Raw genomic sequence first — 18,671 nt, forward strand, 5'->3', positions numbered from 1 at the left:
GGTGAAATTCGCACGGTCTTAGAAGCAGCTGTTGGAATGATGATATGCGTGTCCTTATTAGTCGATGAAGCCCATTTCGTCGGCCATAACTCCAGCCAGGCCACGCTTGTATTTGACCTCCCCACTGTTGACAGGCGGCCAGCCGTGGAGACGATTGCGAAGGCTTTCAGCCTTTTTAACTGAACTTGCAATATCCCTAGAATAATGTCAGATCCACTGTTGCTCCATCACCACAAATAGCAGCACTCACGTTACTGTGCTAGCAACCACATAGCCCTGCTTCGAAAGTTCTTTGGCGAGCTCCTCCTGATGGTTGTCTTGGAGTGCTGGATTGGGGACTACCACTAGAGGTACCCCCATCCTGAGTGCCTCGAGGATAGACCCTGAGCCTGAAGGAATTAAAGGGGATATAGTCAGCACGAGAAGAATCGGGGAAGCTTCTATGACCGTGGAATCCTTACCAGCATGGCTAAGGATCATGCCCTCCGCGTATCCCATTTTCTCATTAGCTTTCGTGGATTTCATTTCCTGGTCAAGACCGTTTTTATTGAAATCGAATCCGTAAATATCAAGACCATAGCGGCCATCACTTCCGACAGGATGATCCTGCACGAATTTCTCGAAGATGGCCCGACCTTCTTTGCCGTACTGAATAAGGAGTTCTGTATAGCCGCACTGGCTCAGAGCCTCCAGGAATGGTTTATCCAAGACGTTTGATAGCAGGACATCAAAGGGAGCAGTGGCCCCGATCGTCACGAAACATCGCTTCCTTGTCTTGTCATCGGAGCTTTCGTATCTGTGGGCCATGATTGAATTCTGTCAACTTGTGTAGTACAGTACAACGGTCAGGGTGTGCAGTGTAAGAACTTCATATAACCATTCAGGCTATAATGGAAGAGCATCTTGATAGTTATACCTGTAACAACATGATGTCTTTTTCAAACAGCGACATGTTGACTCGAGCATCTTGGCAGAGAGACATAACGAAGTTACCAAACGCGATAGTAGCACGTGACGGACATTGCATGATCACATGATCCGTGGGGAACAATGTGTTAAGAGGTGTGGCTTGTTATTGGCTATGTGGCCTACATGGGCCGACGAGGTCTCCTATCTACCGGTCTGCTGATNAGATGCGCTAAACCGAAAATGGTTAGCCTCCAACACAATGGAATCAGTGTCATTTTAGGGTTTAGGCGTCAGATTGACACTAAACCTAATTAGGCTATCTTGATTTAGACTAAACCCAAATTGGCCATCTTAATATCATCCATGGATACAACTGTTCAGCCCATATTATATCTTTCGCTCAGGAAGCAAACTTACGAGCAACTGAAGCACTAAGTGTATTGGACGACCAGTGGAAACTGCAAGCGAACGGCAAACTTTACAGAAATTTTGTCATGGGACCAATCCTATGTACTGAACAGTAATACATTGCGCGCATACTAATCCACAACTAGCTACATTTAAACCTGGGCATCTTTGACTGTGATATATTTATTTTGAGAAAAAGAGAGTTAATTCAAGTGATTTAGTTGACGACTCTTTTAATGACTGCGCCAACAAGACATCACATGGTCCTTCGAAGATGACGTCTATCTAAGAGCAACAGCTCTTGAAGAATTCAGTTGCGGTTGACCTACTCCCTGCCCTCCCAGCATTTCAGGCTACCAGGGAATATACCAGGAAATTATTATGGGCCTTTGGTTGGATGGATCAGGTATAGTTAGGTTCGTTGCCTGGGACGTCCACTGAGCTCGACCAACATATTCTGATGTTCTTTCATCCACTATTCCTTCCAGCATCTATCTGAGGTCCATCTGCGAGAAATCCCGAAATAAAAGAAAATGTCCCAAGGAACTGCCCAGACTGGTTTTCTCGACCTTCCTGTCGAGCTCTTGGAACTCATCATTGATCCCATCATTGAGCGTGGATGGAATAGAATCTGGTCCCTCGGGGAACGATTCCTGAATTTAAGACTTGTTTGCAGTGTGCCCCACCTGAACTTACTATTCTGTCTTGGAAGTAGCATTCCTGCTGACGTCTCTTATCTCTTATTCATCGCAGGGTTATTTGATCGCATTGTCTCCCATTGTGCCTTCCGCAAACTTGACCATTCTGAGCTAGATTTATCACCAGGTCGTCTGCCGAACGACAATGTCATGGCATGGTGGCTAATGCACCAGCTCTTCAGAAGAATCAAGGAAGGGACAGCTCCAGACGGCCTCACAAAGGCGGTGAGCTGTGCTGTGCAAGCCACGGCCCAGTGGAATCTTGGATCCAGCGCAGGGGAAGAAAATTATTGGAAGGCAGCATGTATAGTCGTGGTAGCCTACAAGGGTAAAGTCTGGGTGGCAGAGCAACTCCGAGCAGCGTCTAGCAAGGTTCCAAATACCAGCTTCTATATGGCTGGGCACCAACGCCATTACGACCTCTTGATGGCGGCATACTATGACGACAAGTCAGTTGTCGAAAAGATATTGAAAGATGGTATATCCGTGAATTTTTCTGATGAGTACCTCGGCAACGCCTTGCATGCAGCTGTCTATCGTGGGAATACAGATATGATCCAGCTTCTATTAGATAACGGGGCAGATGTCAACAGTGGATGTGGAAACAGCCCATTACTTGCTGCCGCTATAAAAGGTCACAAAGAGGCTGTGCGAGTGCTGCTGAAGCAGCGAGATATCGACATAAATTTCGAAAACTCGCAGAACCAGACGCCGCTCTTGGTCGCGTCTCAAAAAGGACACACTGAAGTAGTCCGGCTACTTCTGGAGGAGAACGGCATTGACATCAATTTTCATAATGGAGATGGCAGAACTCCACTTTGCGAAGCGGTCTTCGTTGGTAACGAAGATGTTGTCCACTTACTTCTGAAAAGGAGCGATATCCAGCCCAATATTCGGATTCTTTTCCCTAGGCCCTTTCTTGATTGGTTTACTGGTTTTACGCCGCTGTACTATGCCGTGGTAGCGAGACAAACTGGAATTGTGCGGATACTCCTAAGATACCCTGCTGTTGATCTAAATGTCAGAGATCGCTGGCAGAAAACCCTTTTACATGCGGCGGTACACTCTGCCGATGACAGAATTGTGAGGATGGTGCTAGAGCGGGGTGTGGAGGTAGATCCCTGTGACATGGACGGCCGAACACCATTATCCTATGCATCAGAGGGTGGTTACATAACAATTGTCCAACTTCTACTGGAGCAGAATGGTGTCAACATACATCTCGAGGACCGATATGGCTGTTCACCACTGTGGTACGCCATGGAACATCAACATCCAGCAGTAACGCAGCTTTTTTTAGAAAAGGCTCGTTCTAGCGATTGAACTTCTAGCAATGCGGGAGCAATCAGGCAGTGGCCTTGCTGAGACTGGACAAAGGGAAAAGACATTGTAAATAGATCATATAGCAGTAGGATTATTTTTCCTAATGCGAATTTCCAATTTTTGAGACTCCTTTCGGGAGCCAAATATCTTCAGCAAGTGAGTAACGTAGAAATACTGTAGAGTCGACTTTGGTGTTGTCGGTTTGCCTTGCTTATCGGCCATTGGTGGTGACCCCCGGAAACCACCTTAACCCGATCCCGTTAGCGCCAGCCTACGAGCGATCTCCGTCGGAGCAGAATCCATCGTAATAATTCATTTAGTTAATCGGCGAGAGCAGGACAGTGAAAAAAAGCCATTGACGACTGTCCGGTCAGGTTCAGCAGCCATGGCCAGCACCGCAAGAGCGCTGAGCCGTTCGGCTCTCTTTCTCTCTCGGAGACGTCCAGCTCGTCGTCCGCAAATGATCGCTTTTCAGCGCCCGACAGTTGGACGACAGACCCGGTTCTTTTCACCATCGCCTTTGACCTACCTGCCAGAAGACCCGCCAGTGCCTCCTCCTCCCAAGGACCTGACGCCGGAGGACATCGAGCAGCTTCCCGAGTACTCGCCGGACAACTTTTCGAAAGAGGAGAAGACGATGTACGAGATGATGTCCCCGGAAGAACGCGCGCTCTTCGATGAGGAAAACCGCCGATTCGTCGAGGAATTCAACGACATGGAGAAGCGGGCCGCGGACTTTGCGGAAATCGAAAAAAGCGCCGCCCAAATCGAGCGAGAAGAGCCCATGCGATTCGAGGACGTGAGGGAGAAAGTAACAGGGTTCTGGGCGGAGGAAGAAGACGACGAGTTTGCTATCGTCGAGGACGGCGACGAAGAATTCAACGATGATGAAATCACATCGATGGCTCATGCAGAGCTGGAATTGCATCGTGAGATGAGAGAATATGCGCGAATCGCGGCGTGGGATATGCCGTTATTAAGCAGTATGGAACTGGCTGAGATTAACTCCCCCATTTTTTTTTGTTCGTTGACTGACTGGACTGGCAGAACTGGCAAAGCCATTTGAGTTACCCCCCGAAACGCACCTCCTTCGCTTCCGCTACACGACGTACATGGGCGAACAACATCCGGCGGAGAACAAAGTGGTGGTGGAATTCTGCTCGAAAGATCTCGTCCCGAAGTACCTCACCGAGGAGCAGCGTCAGACCTTGCTGAAACTGGTGGGACCACGATATAACCCGGACACGGATATCGTGCGGATGTCTTGCGAGAAATACACGACTCGGGCCCAGAACAAGCGCTATCTGGGCGATCTGGTCCAGACGTTGATCAAGGAGGCGAAGGAGGGCGATTCCTTTGCGGACATTCCCCTCGACTTGCGGCACCACAAGCCCAAGCCCAAGCATTTCTTCCCGGAGGAGTGGAAGATGACGGAGGCACGGCGGAAACAGCTCGAGGCGAACCGACAGGAGAGACTCCGTGTGGAGCGCGAGCGTGGCACCATCGTGGACGGGAAGGAGGTGATTGCCCACGCCGTCCGGACTCTCCCTGCGCTGAGCGCCTCTCCACACGCCAAGGGGCAAGAGGAGCGACAGAAAGTTGCTGTCAAAGTGCCCGCCACCAACAATCGCACTGCACAGAGGCTAAGAGCCTAAGATAATGACAGACAACAACATCAATTTTTTGGTCTTTATCGAACGGTCGGGTTAGGTTCAGGACTTGAGCTGAGTTGAATTTGAACTAACCAGGAGTCTTCGATTCGATTCGAGAAAAGCCGCCATACCATGTACTGTAGACAGGACATTACTTTTCCGTTTTTTCTCTTCTTCTCTTCTATCTCCCTGTACCATATCATAACATAACGATGACATAACTAACCTCCCTGAAAGATTATTTCATATCAGCCTCTCCTGCGTAGTCTTCCTCATCCCGTCCATTTGACATCCTGATGGTCTCTACGCTTTGCTTTGATTTTGCAGTAGTAGAGGCGACAGCATCCGGGGCGCTCGACATATCCTTATGACAGAACTTGGTACGAGCGAGGAGCAAGCATATGGAGCCTCTTTACTGTACGAGTAGCTAACTCATACTGCTCAAGCCATGGAAATTGATTTGACTTGCTTGAAAAAAAAAATGGACTGAAGCACGAAATCGAGACAATATCAATCGACAAAATCATCATCATTATTATCATTCATTCCAAATCATTAATTAAAGCTTCATTGTTGCTACCTGGCAAGCAATGCTTCAACTTCAACTTCAAGCAGAGCAAGATAAACGAACCTGAACTAGATTAAACTAAACTAAGCAAATCTAAAGCAAAGTAACTTAAGTATTCTAAAATACAAGATTCCTTTTTTTTCGGGATTTTTTCCTTTTTCCATCTTTTTTTTTTGTGAGGTTTTTTTTTTCCCTGTGAGGTGGTCATAACGTCGTGACGGGAGAAGAAGGAACTGAACTGAACGCAGCACGAAACCAGCACGCTGAACTAGATGAGAATAGAAAACAAGAAGATGGGAAAGAAAAGAAAAGAAAAGAAAAATGTGAACGTGACTAACGAAGCGAAGCGAAGCTAGGGGATTAATTAATCGCTCGCTCGCTGATAACAAAAATGACACACAAGATGAGACGAAAGGACAAACAAGCGGAAGGGGCTAAATAAATAAATAAATAATTAGGGTTAAGGGGGATATAGAAAAACCAACGCACAGTCAAGGGGAAGGGGAAGTGGATGGGGGGATAAAAAAGAGATAAAAAAAGACAAGACAAGAAATGAAACAAAAACGGACTTTTCATCACAGTTTTCACATCCACGTCGTCTCAAACTTCATCTCGTCTCCAAACTTCATACCACACATGTCCTCCAACTTTCATCAACCTCCAACCACGACTTAGACTTCCCACCTCGACTTTGACTTGACGATGACATCTAGATAATACGCAGTGTGTGTATATCTATTTAGCCATGCCGTTCGATGAATAAACCAGTCTCCACGAACGAAGAGTAAGTAAGTAAAAAGAGTTTGTGTCCTCTCGGACGGATTCGCCCAGGCGAAATGACATCGATGAACGTAAGTATTGTTTTTCGACAACGGAAGTCTTGACTCAGCCAACCACTGTCTTTCACTCGCAGATGCCGCTGTCGTCATTGTCGTCATGGAAGCCCAGCACTCTGAGTCTATCCAATGCTTTCTCCAGATACTGAAGAGTGTCGCACTCTTCCTCGTTGATGATCGCCTTAGTGTGCGTAGATGGGAAAATTATGGATTGTTCTGAAACAGAGCTGCACGGTGAATCGCCTGCGAACTCGGAGTCGAAGCCGTCACTATGAGATGGTGATGAGTTATTGGCTGATGTGCTGAGAGAGAGGGTAGACATACGGTCAGATGGAGTCCTCGTCGCATTGGAAGATGTCTCACTGAAGCGATTGGTACCGTTGTCGAACTTTGTCTTCAAAGGGGTCAGCGAGTCGTCAGCCGGAATACAACCCTTGGTTGGACGAGACGAGTCAGGACGGGGGTCGTAGAGACGACGGGATCTCTGAGCTCTTTTCGGGCGGCCCTTGTTCTGCACGTTCTTGACAGGGGAGTCGGGATATGCCTCGGAACCATGAAGGAGAGGACCAAACTTGAACATCCAGTCCGGGTTCTGAGTGCGGTCGAAATCCGCTCCTCTGACAGGAGAAGACTGCTTGTCTGCGGTAGGAGAAACAGTGTCATCACTGGAATCGTCGCGGACCGGGTTCAGAGTCGGATAATCCGGCAGGGGGTCGAAAGACAACAGATCGAGTTTCTTGGCGGTGGCATTGGGCTGCTGGCCGAGAAAATTCCTGTTGATGGACTCGCCGTTGAAACTCATGGACTGGTCCTGAGAGATTTCTGTGTTCGCCGCAGTGATACCCATACGGTTTAGATAGGGAATCGACTTCGTCGGGGTCGACTGAGTCTGACTGCGCGTGTTCTGTCTCCAGGGCTGACCAGACCCGAGCTGTGGACGAGACTGACCGTTTCCCCGCGAGTGCAGACTGGGAACGCCGTATTTTTCGCGATACCACTGAGGGATATCACGTAGACCACACTTTGCAAGGGTTGGAGAGTCCATGGGCATTTCGTGCTTGAACTTGCAGCCTGTTACCTCAACGTTAGTGGACGTCTAGGGCTAGATCGGGACTTCGTTGATAATTATACTGACCTTGTTGTGTGTAGTCACATTCGCCCGTACGGATCCAAAAAGAACAGTATACCTTGCGACGTTCACGAGAACTGCTGCGATCACGGCGGTCCTACAGGGAAAACGCACATCAGTCTCATATCCAGAAAGAGAAGAAGGATCTAGTTTGCACTCACCTGTTTTCCGTTCGAGCGGCTAGAACCAGTTGCAGCCACCTGGTTGGCAGAGCCAGCAACTGCGGAAGTCGGAGCAATCCAGTTCTGGGAGGGTTGCTGCTGGTTCACAGCCTGAAGTGCCAGACGAGGATTGAAAATCATAGCATCATCCGCTCCGATGGAGAAGACAGCAGTCTGCGCGTCGGTGTCACGAACTGCATTGGCGAGGCCTATGGTCGAATTGTCAACCGGTCCTGGCTGGAGGCCATCGACAATGTAGAACTGAGCTCGCGGGATGACAGTACCCAGACTGGTCATACCCAGAGTGTCACCGGGCGACAGAGCGCGGGGAATGCCACGAATCGAGATGTGAGAAGGAAGCTCATCAAGAGCAATCAAAGGAGTCAGAGTCCCATTTGGACGAGAACAGAAGAACTGGGGACGAAGAGGAGTGGTCATTGTGGAAGAATACGACACAACGGTGAGATATCGACGTATATCACACGATGAGGAGTATCCTTAGACCTGTAAGGTGCGAAAATAAGATGAAAACCGAAGAGTCTGATAAAGCGCTAGAGTTGATAAAAAATGGAGATGGAACCCATCGAATCAATGGAAAGAAGGTCAAGAAAGATGAGAAAATTGGAGAATGATGAGAGGAGATGAGAAAGAGAAGGGCAGCGAGGCCAGGGAGGGACGGGTGAGAATTTATACTCGTTTGATATAGAGGCGACTATCTAGGTCCTGAGCCGTCAAGGAACAGATATAATTCACTTCTGCGACAGTTGAAATGTGAGTTAGTAGGCGAATTGGCGGCAAATACCGCTCGTCAAGTGACGCGGGTCTGAGTCCACACTGAGATCGTCACTTTGAATGGGCTGGAACAAAGAAAGAGGACGCAGAAAGATAAGAAAAAGATTATTGATCGTGATTATAGATGGTCTGATTCGTCTGACAGAGATATCAACTGAATGAGGTGATTGAGTCCGGACCCGAAAGGGAACACTATGCGGAGACTGCCAGTGAAGGATGGCAGAAGCCCAGCCACGCACAGAGGTTCTGCCAAATGACTGGCAGAAAAATCTGAAGAGAGTCCACCCAAGTGACTCACTGCTCTATATATCCCTCCCAGCCTCTTCTGTTTGCCAGATGGAGCCCACCCGTCAAGCTTTGTCGCGGAGATTTGTTCCTGAGATCTGGGTTCGGATGGCTGCAGATAGCGGATGTTCCCTCCACAATGTGCCAGGCTTCATAAACAGAGAGCCGGGGGAAGGAATTGAATTGGAAATACTGTAAGAACCTTGAAGAACACCTCGTCTGCCCAAAATTATCAGGAAGGGGATGAAAGGGGGACTCCAAACTGACACGATCTATCGATGGTGCTAGGTGATTTCCCCCCGACGTCTGCTCATACTTGTGCTCCATCCTGCATTCAAAATCATCACAAAGAAAATTTAAGGGGAGTTGATCTCAATGCCATCTTGAATCGACGGACATAGTGGCCCATCGTCTCAACTTGGCTGTGGATATAGCTGCTCTCAAAGAACTTCAGGGTATCATATCACATTATGGACTGAATCAAGCATTCAATTACATCAACTTCCAATACAAACTTCCAGTACCTAACTCATCGAACACGAATAAGAAAAAGAACACAGAAATAGTACATTCTTTTAAGGCTTCCTGTCATAGAGAGCAGGATCCCATGCCGAGAGAGAGAACAATCGAGATCGCAGGACGAAACAGGTAGAGAACGTATCAACCACGGAACCAGGAAGGAATTCTATCTGTGGCCAGCATTATTATTCTCATAACGACAGGTCATCCTTGAAGTTCTTCTAAGAAGAAGCGACGTTACGGATTGCTATTGATTTAAGGTTCCGCCAAGGTTCCTATAAAGGACATCATTAATAATACGAGGCTGTTTATCTTAGCGATCGATGTGGATCTTTTCTAAACCAGGATATTACCCATAGTCATACAAACGATCAAGAAATAAAGGAGAAGAAAAGACAGGGAGGAAAGAATTGGTCGTCTTGATAAGGCAAAGACCTGATTTATTTATTGATCCACGGAATCACATACGCAAGTCATTCTGCAAGTAGATTCAAGGAACGAATCAGAGTATACGTACAAGTTAATAGCTAGAGAGAAGACAAGAACCCCCCTTTAGCTGTTAAATACGCTTCAAAAGTTCTCGCGCGTTTTCTCTTTGAATAGATAGGCGTAAGTATATCCAATCAAGCTTGTAAAGGAAAAGGAATGCTCCCACCGAGAACCGCAATTCCTATATTGTACCGCATTCTCAGTTTCAATAACCAAAAAGAATATGTGACCAGGTTTTGCTTTCCACAGCTCTGTAGCTACTGTCTCACTGATGACGATCACGTAATTCTGCGTATGAGATTGGATTTCACAGGGCAAGTCCTGACATAGCAGCAGTCAGGTAAGCAGACCATCGAAGAGCTGCTTGACTCGCGCCAGAAGCTTGTTCACTCCCTCTAGAGCCCGCAGCAGTAGCAGCTAGCTGACTGATTGAGACTCCAAACCAACAGTCCCAGGAAAGACAGAGTGAGTGGACATCAGACCCAAGTTGGAGATGACATTGTTCAGCGCGCCGCAGATTTCCTCCGGGAGGAGCTCGGTGACATGACCAGGGCCGCCAGAACATCAGAATCAGCGTCTCGTCTGAGGAAGAAGAAGAGCATGAGCTAGCAACATGGGTGTTGGCGTCGACAGTGACAGTGTTAGTGTCAATTGAAGCGGACGATCGCAGCGGTGATTGACGGTCTGGCCGGCGGCGTCTTGGTACGACGTCTTGAGACGAGGAAGTCGAAGTCGAGACTCGGGCAGCGGTAGAGTCTGTATTGTAAATGAAGGAGAGATTGGTTAGATTAGTGAGGTCAAGAAATGAATTCTTTCTCTTCCTTCTCTGAGGAGAGAGAGCAGGGACACGCATGCGACGGACGCCCGATACTCACTGATATTATGACAGCAGTAGGTATAATGCTTAACATCAATCGTCAGCAAGGCGGAAATAGTGTTAATGACAGTGAGATCAGACTTGCGCTTGCGCTTCTCGAGGGAGTCTTCCCGGGGAGAAGCAGTGGGAACAGCTGAGACAGTTGTGAAGAGAGCGATCAAAGGAAACAGAAAACGCGAGCTTGGGGAGCTTCATGTGATAGATAAAATGGCCAGGACGATTGGCGGCACATTCGTTCAACAGTCAGGTGCCTGACTAACAGTTTTTCATTACTGCTGTTGAGAGTCGGTAAGGAATGGAATCTCCATTGTTTTTTCCATGACTCTTTCCTCGTTAGAGTATTCACATATTAACCTGATTTCATTTGCATCTCTATTTCCATATTTTTTTTTTGGATCGTATGTGTCGGTCGCTGGTGTTTATAAACACAGCATCATGAAAACTTGAATTAAGCACATAACATATGGAAAGAGCTGTCAAGACCAAAATTTTCTCTCCAAGACACGCCAAAAACGCCATGAAAAGGAGAAGAACCATCATGACCGCCTCCCTATCATTGCTTACACCCAGGTAATATAGCAGGAAAAGAAAAAGCGAGAATGTATGTACATTAAAGGACGCAGATGCCAAGTACATTAGACTCAACGAAACGGCAAAGCAGAGAGCATGTGAATTATCTGGGCCAGCTTCCCTTTCTTCGTATGAATCAATGTCTATTGCGGATGGTCAGAGGGATTTCGCCATGCAGGCGGTGGGATAGATTGAGCTTGAGGATGGGCTTGAGGATGAGCCTGAGGATGAGCCTGAGGTTGAGCCTGAGGTTGAGCTTGTGGCTGGGCTTGAGGCTGAATCTGAGGACGGGCCTGAGGATAGGCCTGAGGAGGAGGATAAGAATGAGCATTATAAGTATTGCCCGGAACCTGGCCCGGCATCGAGGCAGGATGATTTGCTGTGGGTGGTGGACGTGACATCTGGGACGCAAGCTGAGGCTGAAACGCGCCAGGAGGAGGCCCTGAATAAGGAAAATAATAGCTGTTGGCCCCAACTGGACCCTGCGTAAAGCCCTGGTAATTTGGAGGAGCGTTGGGATGCGGTCCCTGCGAGAGGACTGGAGGTGGAGGAACAGACGACGGAACGGATATCGAGATTTGCGCAGGACCAGACGTCTGTGTCAGATCTACAACTGTTGGAGCAGGCCTCGTAGGCCCACCCTGTGAAACAGATTCAGTTGCATTGCTGTTATTGTTGTTGTTGTTGTTGGTGGTGGTGGTGGCGTTGGTGTTGCCGAGTTTTTCTGCCCTCCTCCTACGCCATACCAGATCTCCTTTGACATTGCGCAGATATTGCTTTGCCTGATCGACTAGGTACCTCGGCTCCGTGCTTTGTTTCAACGATTGGAGCATCACCGTTATCTGTGCTTCGGAATTGAGATGTGGGCATGTCCGCTGGTATCCTATATGGGCGATTCCGCAAAGACCGCAATGCTCAACTCCGGCCAGCTTGAGAGGACAGTATCCAACAGGATGGGGCTGATTGCATGCGATACACGGGAATGGCCGATTGGGACCTGGAGGGGGCAGATCGGAATTGCCATCTAGAGAGGGAAGCTCTATCTTGTCAGGGTCGACACGCTTGAACGGACGTCCTATTACCAGTAGATAGTTAGACCGACGCACAATGGCTATATGGATACGAGAAAGAACAAGAGGTATTTTACCTTCTTGAGTGGGCTTCTTCACAAGTGTAACCTCACCAGACCCTGGTTCGGCGTCTTCGCTGAAGGCATCGTCAGACGCCTCGCCTCCGGCATCAAACTCGGCATCGCTCTCGACTTGTCGACCGCGCTTTTTGGAAGCGTCGACTGGGCTAGGATCTGCGCCATTTTCATTAATCGTATAATCGACAACATTTCTCTTCCGCTTCCCCCGGCCCAATGACTGCGCCTGCGCAGCAGCTTCCTCCGCAGCAGCTCTTTCACGCTCCTGTAGAATCTTCTCCCACACCGTATTATTAGGGGGAGTGGGTGCGTCCGAGTCACCTAGACGGTCTTCCAGAGCCGCAGTGTCGTTTGCCCAAACCCGAGCAAAGCTGAATTGCGATTCCGCAGACGCATCGTTCCCGACCTGCGTATTTTCAGCCTGACTACGATCGAGGAGCTTATCGACGGAGTCGGAATCGTAACGAATGTCGCCCGTTTCGTCATTCTCAAACAAAGCTTCGGCACCATGACGGAGAATAGATTCAAGGTCGAGGCCAGCGTCATCGTCTGCGTCCATCTTCTCAATGAGGACATGATCCAGAGCCATTTTCTTCTTGCCTATTTGCATGATCTTTTCTTCGGCACTGGCACGCGTCATCAGTTGAAAGACCAGGACCTTCTTCTGCTGACCGATTCGATGGGCACGGGACAAGGCCTGAATGTCTTGATGGGGATTAAAGTCCGGATCCATTATGATAACGGTATCAGCGGTTGCGAGGTTGATGCCAACACCGCCCGACCTAGTCGACAAGAGGAAGGCAAAGTATGGCGAGTTCGGGGCATTAAACTCGTCGATCTGTTTCTGTTTCTCGTGGGAGCTCATGGATCCGTCAATTCGACGATGGAGCAGACCGAGTCCATCCAGAAAATCTTCCACGATATCCAGATTATCCAGAAACTGACTAAAGAGCAGGACGCGGTGTCCGCGCTCTTTAAGTTTGGGCAACATCACTTCAAGAAGTTGCAGTTTGCCCGACGCTTCCACCAGGTTGCGGTGAGAGATGGCAGCGTTGAAGCTCCGTTCTTCGATTGCTTTGCTGTACACAAATGGGTGGCACAGACATTTCCTGAGCTGCATCAGAATATTGCTGAGGCTGTGACGCTCAGTCTGCCTAACTTCGCGATTCGGATTGTTCTGGAAGATCGATTTGATCAACTTGCTATTCTTGGCAAGGATCGATTTGTATAATTTCTTCTGTACGATCGACATCGATACCGGAACAATGATCTGTGCCATTGGAGGAAGGAATGTGAGAACCTGAGCTTTCGTGCGGCGAAGGAAGAAAGGTCGGATCAGATCATGAAGTTCGGGCACATTCTTCTTGGTCAAGGTCTGGTATTTTTCTTCCAATTCCCGTGCATTCACTGTCGGATCGCAGAATTGTAGGAGATTGAAAAGCTCCCGAGTATTGTTCTGGAGCGGAGTACCCGTGAGGAGCACTTTGAAAGGAAACGAGATCCGTGAGAGAGACTCGTAAAGCAGATTCTTGTCATTCTTCAAACGCTGTCCCTCGTCAACAACGAGGCCTGCCCATGGTATGCCTCCCAAGATCCTCCGGGCTTTGTCATCGATCATTGTCTCGTATGAGGTAACGACAATATGACACCGCAAATCGGTGGCACCATTTGGAAACATCTCGTAATCGTGGGCAATCTTGCGTGCGGCGGCACTGCCATAATACGTGACCACACGGAGAGACGGCGCCCATTTCTTGACTTCACGTCGCCAATTCGGACATGTCGCATTGGGTACCACGACAAGGAAAGGCCAGCATTTGTGGTCTTGGATCAGGGTTGCTAGAAATGCGATGACTTGGATGGTCTTCCCAAGTCCCATCTCGTCGGCGAGAATCGCATTCTGCTGTTTATACCACATGTAATACAGCCAGTTGAGTCCGTCGAGTTGGTACTCCATGATTTTACCGCCGGTCAAACAGCTGGGTTGGCTTTTCTTGACCAGGGTTGACTTGAAATCTTGGGAGCGAACGTGAGCAAGGTGCTTCTTGAGAGCTCCAGATTTCGGGACGCGAACGTAGTCACGAAGGATCCAATCTTCATAAGCGGCCTTGAAATCATTCCATCTTTCTGTGTCCTCCGGGTTGGGCACTGTCTCCCACACAGCATCCTCATAGAGTAGGCCCTTAAATTTCACATAGGCTTCTTTCACCTCCTTGACCCGTGCCAGATCAATTTCCTTGGTGCGATTGCTCACAATGTTCGTGTAGCGGACGTCGAAAACGATGTCTACCTGGAGAAACTCCTCGGGTATCGCATCCTCCGTGGTCATTTGTGGCTTCAGACTCTTCTGGGATTTCAAGAATGCTTTCCGCATGACGGGCGCAGCGACTCCCCAGACCCAGGTGCCCGGCATCCACGTCGTGCGGTAGTAAGACTTGCGTTTCCATTTAATCAGATACTCTTTCTCTGCCTCATCCAAGACATCTGCGGTAAAGCCCGGGGTATAGCCGTCGACATCGACTGGCCGCCACGCGATCATAGCCTCGATTTCTCCAGGCGCCGTTATACAGTCGTAGCACATCCACCTTCGGCAATATTCCTTGAACCGCATATTAGCTCTGTCTGCGGGTGGGAGACCTTCCGCCTGCGAGGTATGGCTGTCTTCCGACTTGGGGGGAAGATGCTCAAAGTGGTATGCCCTAGTGCAATTTATGCAACGGAAGAGGACATTATCCACATTATCGATAAGCGACTTGTCAACGGCTGTAATTGGGTCGACCCCACCGTTCTTCTCTCGCTGCTGTTGCTCCTGGCGAGGGTTGAAACGCTCTCTGAGAGGCTTCGATAAAGGGCCGGCTGATTGGCACTCGGTGCAATGGCCTAGATGAGGGGCGGTAGAGTCCTTCTTATGAGCAACTCCAACGCACCGACGGCACTGAAGAACGAACTTGTCATGGTCGACCTTCGTAACGAGATGTTCTCGATTACCCCGTGGTCCCAGGCAGGCGCTATGATAGGAACTGGTGCAGCCCTGACAGAATACAAGGGGACCCTTTTCCCTATCGTCACCGAGGACAGAGCAGGTATCACACACATTTCGATGACGGAGTCTAAATGGGTCATCTCTTGGAACCTTTTCAAAGACTTCTTTAGCACCCAAGTATCTCTTCTCGGTTGGAACCTCCTCGTTTTCAGATATGTCACTCTCTCGTCTCTCCTGTAAGTTTTTCCTTTGGAGTTTCCTTGTTCTGGTTGAAAATCGAACGCCTCTGGGAGCATACGTACCGCTCTCACTATCTGATTTTCGAGCTCTTAAAAGTCTAGAGCTTCGCAGCATAATCCTTCCAGATCGACGTCTGTTCGAGATTGTCACCGAGGACGAGCCTAGGAGGTCATCACTTGACGCTTCTTCTTCTTCTTCACCTTCTTCACTTGATCTAAGCGTGTAGCGCTGGTTCGCAACGCGCGTTGAGCGGCGTGTGGGACGCACATCCGACTCATTTGTAGATGATGAGGACGAGTAATATCCTTCTTTGTCTAAAGCCTGTTGCCGTCTCAGAGTGAGACGAAGTGGCGGACGGCCTCTCCGAGTTGACCTGGCAGTAGTGGCGGACATAATATTCTCATCGTCATCGTCGTCAGAGAAAATAAGATTCTCAGAGCTCACAAAGCCCTCTTCTTGTCTTCGCGCCTTGCGACGACCGTTGTTCAACATCTCCTCTGACTTCCGTTTGCCTCGTGTTTCAAGATTGCGAGGGCCGTGCTTCTCGAAATATGACAGACTTTCAGGTCCGTTTCTGAGAGTTTCTAGATGCGAGGGGGGCATCTACAAGTAAGGGTATTGTCAGATGATATTCGGGAAACAGGTCGGGTGATGGGGAAGGTCTGGCGCAAAATATCACTTCAGATATCTACTCACCCATTCCTTATCAGAACTTTCCAGTTCCACCTTGTAGAGCACTCCTTGGGCTGTCTGCTTCCACTCTAGAATATCACGGACTACAGAATGGCCTGAAAGAAACTCATATTCATCGGCGTTGGAAATGGTAGGAACCTCTACTGCATAAGCTCTTTCCTCAGACGTAATCACTGGGGAGGAAGGTATAGAGATCGGTTCGGCAGCGGGGTGTGAATGTGAATGGGAACGTGAGCTCGTCGTTACTGGCTGCCGCGTGCCCTTCTGATCTGTGGATGAAAACTGCTGTAACAGGTCCACCTCCAGGGCATCTGCATCATCAGATGCTGACGAGAAGTCCATATCGTCAGGCATATTCACATCATTGGACACACATCAGCTCCTTATGTTGCAACGGATGTCGCGCAAGTACGCGGAAGCGAAGGGAAGCTGCTCACACGCGACCAAGGAAAGGGACAAAAAATCGAGTATAATAAAATGGAACAAGTGTCCCTAAAATGATGCAAGAGTCCGGAAAGACCAAAACAAATCCATGTAGCCAGAGTAATGGCCAAAAGAGGTAAATATTGAACGGAGACGCGGATGAGACGCGCGCCGGAATATAATCGGGCCGAAGTTATCTATCTTATCACAGCTGGAAATTTGCCATCTCCGCCAGGAACAGGTGCATACGTCTTTGAACGATGCAATAATACGCAATTTCCTCGCCATAGATATACTTTTTTCTTTCTTTTTTTTGTTAACTTTTCTTTTTAGCTGCCAGGGGCAATGGCAATACACCTCCGCCGTCCCCTGTCGGCATGTCTGCAATTCGTCCCCAGGACGGCTCCTGGTGTGACCACTGGTCTGTTGTTACCTATTAGTGTCCGACACGCCTCCTTGACATCTGCCATAGAGAAAGGCATCCGCAAATCTCGAGCCGTTGAATTTTCCACAAGGGGGAAGGTTAACAAGAATGAAGGCTCTTCGCGAAAAGAGGACCACCTCCGGAACGTCAGGAAGAAAAAGAGAGGCAAAGACCATGAATACAGCGACACAGTCCCAGAACGGATCAGGACAAATTGTAAGATCCCAACTTCGATCCCCTATACTACCCCAGCCTCGGAGTTTATCTACGGGACTTCGGCCGTCCATGCTGCCCTTCGCTGCACCCGCCGCCAGCTGTACAAGCTCTACTTGTATCAAGCGGAAGGAGAGGAGCTCACCCCAGAGAAAGTGACTATCCGAAAACTGGCTCTCTCGAAGGGTATTAAGGTGAAGATGACATGGGCACAATGGACCAGTATCTTGGACAAGATGAGTGACGGACGGCCCCATAATGGGTGCGTACTCGAGGCATCGCCTCTTCCCAAACTGCCGGTAACTGGCCTAGAACCAGTCGAATCGCCGTTTACCGACCATTTCCGAGTGAGTCTGGGTCAGCAGTCTCAAGAAGAGGCGGCCGTGAATGGTACAGACAACCGGATTCCGGTCGTTGGACGTCTCACCTCGCCATCAGCAGCCGAGAGCGAGAATCCTCGATACCCCTTTGTCATTCTCCTCGACGGTATCCTTGATCCAGGTAACATGGGCGCCATCATCCGCTCAGCCTACTACCTCGGTGTGGACGCGATCGTCTTGACAGGACGCAATTCGGCGCCTCTGTCCCCCGTCACCATCAAAGCCTCCGCTGGTGCTGCCGAAAACATGACGCTGTTGAAAGCGAACAACGAGATCGACTTCATCCGTCGCTCACGCGCCAATGGCTGGCGCTTCTATGCGGCGGAAGCACCAGGAAATCTCGACCTGTTGGCTGGGAATAATGCGGCCAGCGGCAGCAATGACAACAACAGCAACAGCATCCTGACCACCGCTCCCACCGTCCTCATGCTTGGCAACGAAGGGACTGGCCTGTTGCCGCGCATCAGGGCGCAGGCGGACGGGTTCGTCTCGATCCCAGGGGCGCGCATCCGGCCCGAGTTGAGCCTGGACGATCCCGCGCGGGTCGACAGCCTGAACGTGAGTGTTGCGGCCGCGCTTCTGATGGAGATGTTCATGCGGGTTCCGCTCCGTGTCGTGAATGTGTCTCCATCACCGAACTCAACTCCTGCAACTCCAACGGAAGAGGAGAAGCAGGCTCCAAGGTCCTTCGACTTCAATTGATTCCATTTCAGCCTGAATCAACTCTGTACTAACTATCAACATACCCATTTGAATACTTATTTTCCTTTTTTTTCTGTCTTTTTTTTGGGAATTGCGCCAAACCGTGTATAATACATAGAGCATGGCATTCTGGTGGAAAATGATAGAATAATATTCCCATTCTCGTGCTTCATAAACCGTGTCTGATAAATACATCTGGCTAAATGAAATACACGCAAAAAGGAAAGAATATGGAAACGACGCGGAGATA

General features: G+C 49.1%; 6 protein-coding genes across 6 annotated transcripts; 3 read left to right on the forward strand and 3 right to left on the reverse strand.

Moving 5' to 3' along the window:
- Nucleotides 1-57: 57 nt before the first annotated feature.
- VTN77DRAFT_3948 (uncharacterized protein) lies at nucleotides 58-807 on the reverse strand (the record flags this gene model as incomplete). Its single annotated transcript, XM_069419952.1, has 3 exons — nucleotides 58-196; nucleotides 251-389; nucleotides 462-807. The coding sequence occupies 3 exons, from the start codon at nucleotides 805-807 to the stop codon at nucleotides 58-60; spliced, it is 624 nt and encodes a 207-aa protein (XP_069278066.1).
- A 1,043-nt stretch (nucleotides 808-1,850) lies between these two features.
- VTN77DRAFT_3949 (uncharacterized protein) lies at nucleotides 1,851-3,338 on the forward strand (the record flags this gene model as incomplete). The annotated part of the gene is made up of 1 exon (XM_069419953.1): nucleotides 1,851-3,338. One exon carries the CDS (start codon nucleotides 1,851-1,853, stop codon nucleotides 3,336-3,338), a length of 1,488 nt encoding a protein of 495 aa, XP_069278067.1.
- A 385-nt stretch (nucleotides 3,339-3,723) lies between these two features.
- On the forward strand, nucleotides 3,724-4,993 carry VTN77DRAFT_3950 (mitochondrial 37S ribosomal protein mS35; the record flags this gene model as incomplete). Its single annotated transcript, XM_069419955.1, has 2 exons — nucleotides 3,724-4,321; nucleotides 4,386-4,993. The coding sequence occupies 2 exons, from the start codon at nucleotides 3,724-3,726 to the stop codon at nucleotides 4,991-4,993; spliced, it is 1,206 nt and encodes a 401-aa protein (XP_069278068.1).
- Nucleotides 4,994-6,598: 1,605 nt separating this feature from the next.
- Nucleotides 6,599-8,122, reverse strand: VTN77DRAFT_3951 (uncharacterized protein; the record flags this gene model as incomplete). The annotated part of the gene is made up of 4 exons (XM_069419956.1): nucleotides 6,599-6,663; nucleotides 6,719-7,465; nucleotides 7,530-7,620; nucleotides 7,685-8,122. 4 exons carry the CDS (start codon nucleotides 8,120-8,122, stop codon nucleotides 6,599-6,601), a joined length of 1,341 nt encoding a protein of 446 aa, XP_069278069.1.
- A 3,237-nt stretch (nucleotides 8,123-11,359) lies between these two features.
- Nucleotides 11,360-16,621, reverse strand: VTN77DRAFT_3952 (uncharacterized protein; the record flags this gene model as incomplete). The annotated part of the gene is made up of 3 exons (XM_069419957.1): nucleotides 11,360-12,291; nucleotides 12,364-16,189; nucleotides 16,283-16,621. 3 exons carry the CDS (start codon nucleotides 16,619-16,621, stop codon nucleotides 11,360-11,362), a joined length of 5,097 nt encoding a protein of 1,698 aa, XP_069278070.1.
- Nucleotides 16,622-17,047: 426 nt separating this feature from the next.
- VTN77DRAFT_3953 (uncharacterized protein) lies at nucleotides 17,048-18,421 on the forward strand (the record flags this gene model as incomplete). The annotated part of the gene is made up of 1 exon (XM_069419958.1): nucleotides 17,048-18,421. One exon carries the CDS (start codon nucleotides 17,048-17,050, stop codon nucleotides 18,419-18,421), a length of 1,374 nt encoding a protein of 457 aa, XP_069278071.1.
- Nucleotides 18,422-18,671: the final 250 nt, after the last annotated feature.

The sequence above is a fragment of the Rasamsonia byssochlamydoides genome (genome assembly GCF_041956645.1).
Source record: "Rasamsonia byssochlamydoides strain NRRL 3658 unplaced genomic scaffold VTN77scaffold_28, whole genome shotgun sequence".
In the NCBI taxonomy this organism is placed as follows: Eukaryota; Fungi; Ascomycota; class Eurotiomycetes; order Eurotiales; family Trichocomaceae; genus Rasamsonia; species Rasamsonia byssochlamydoides.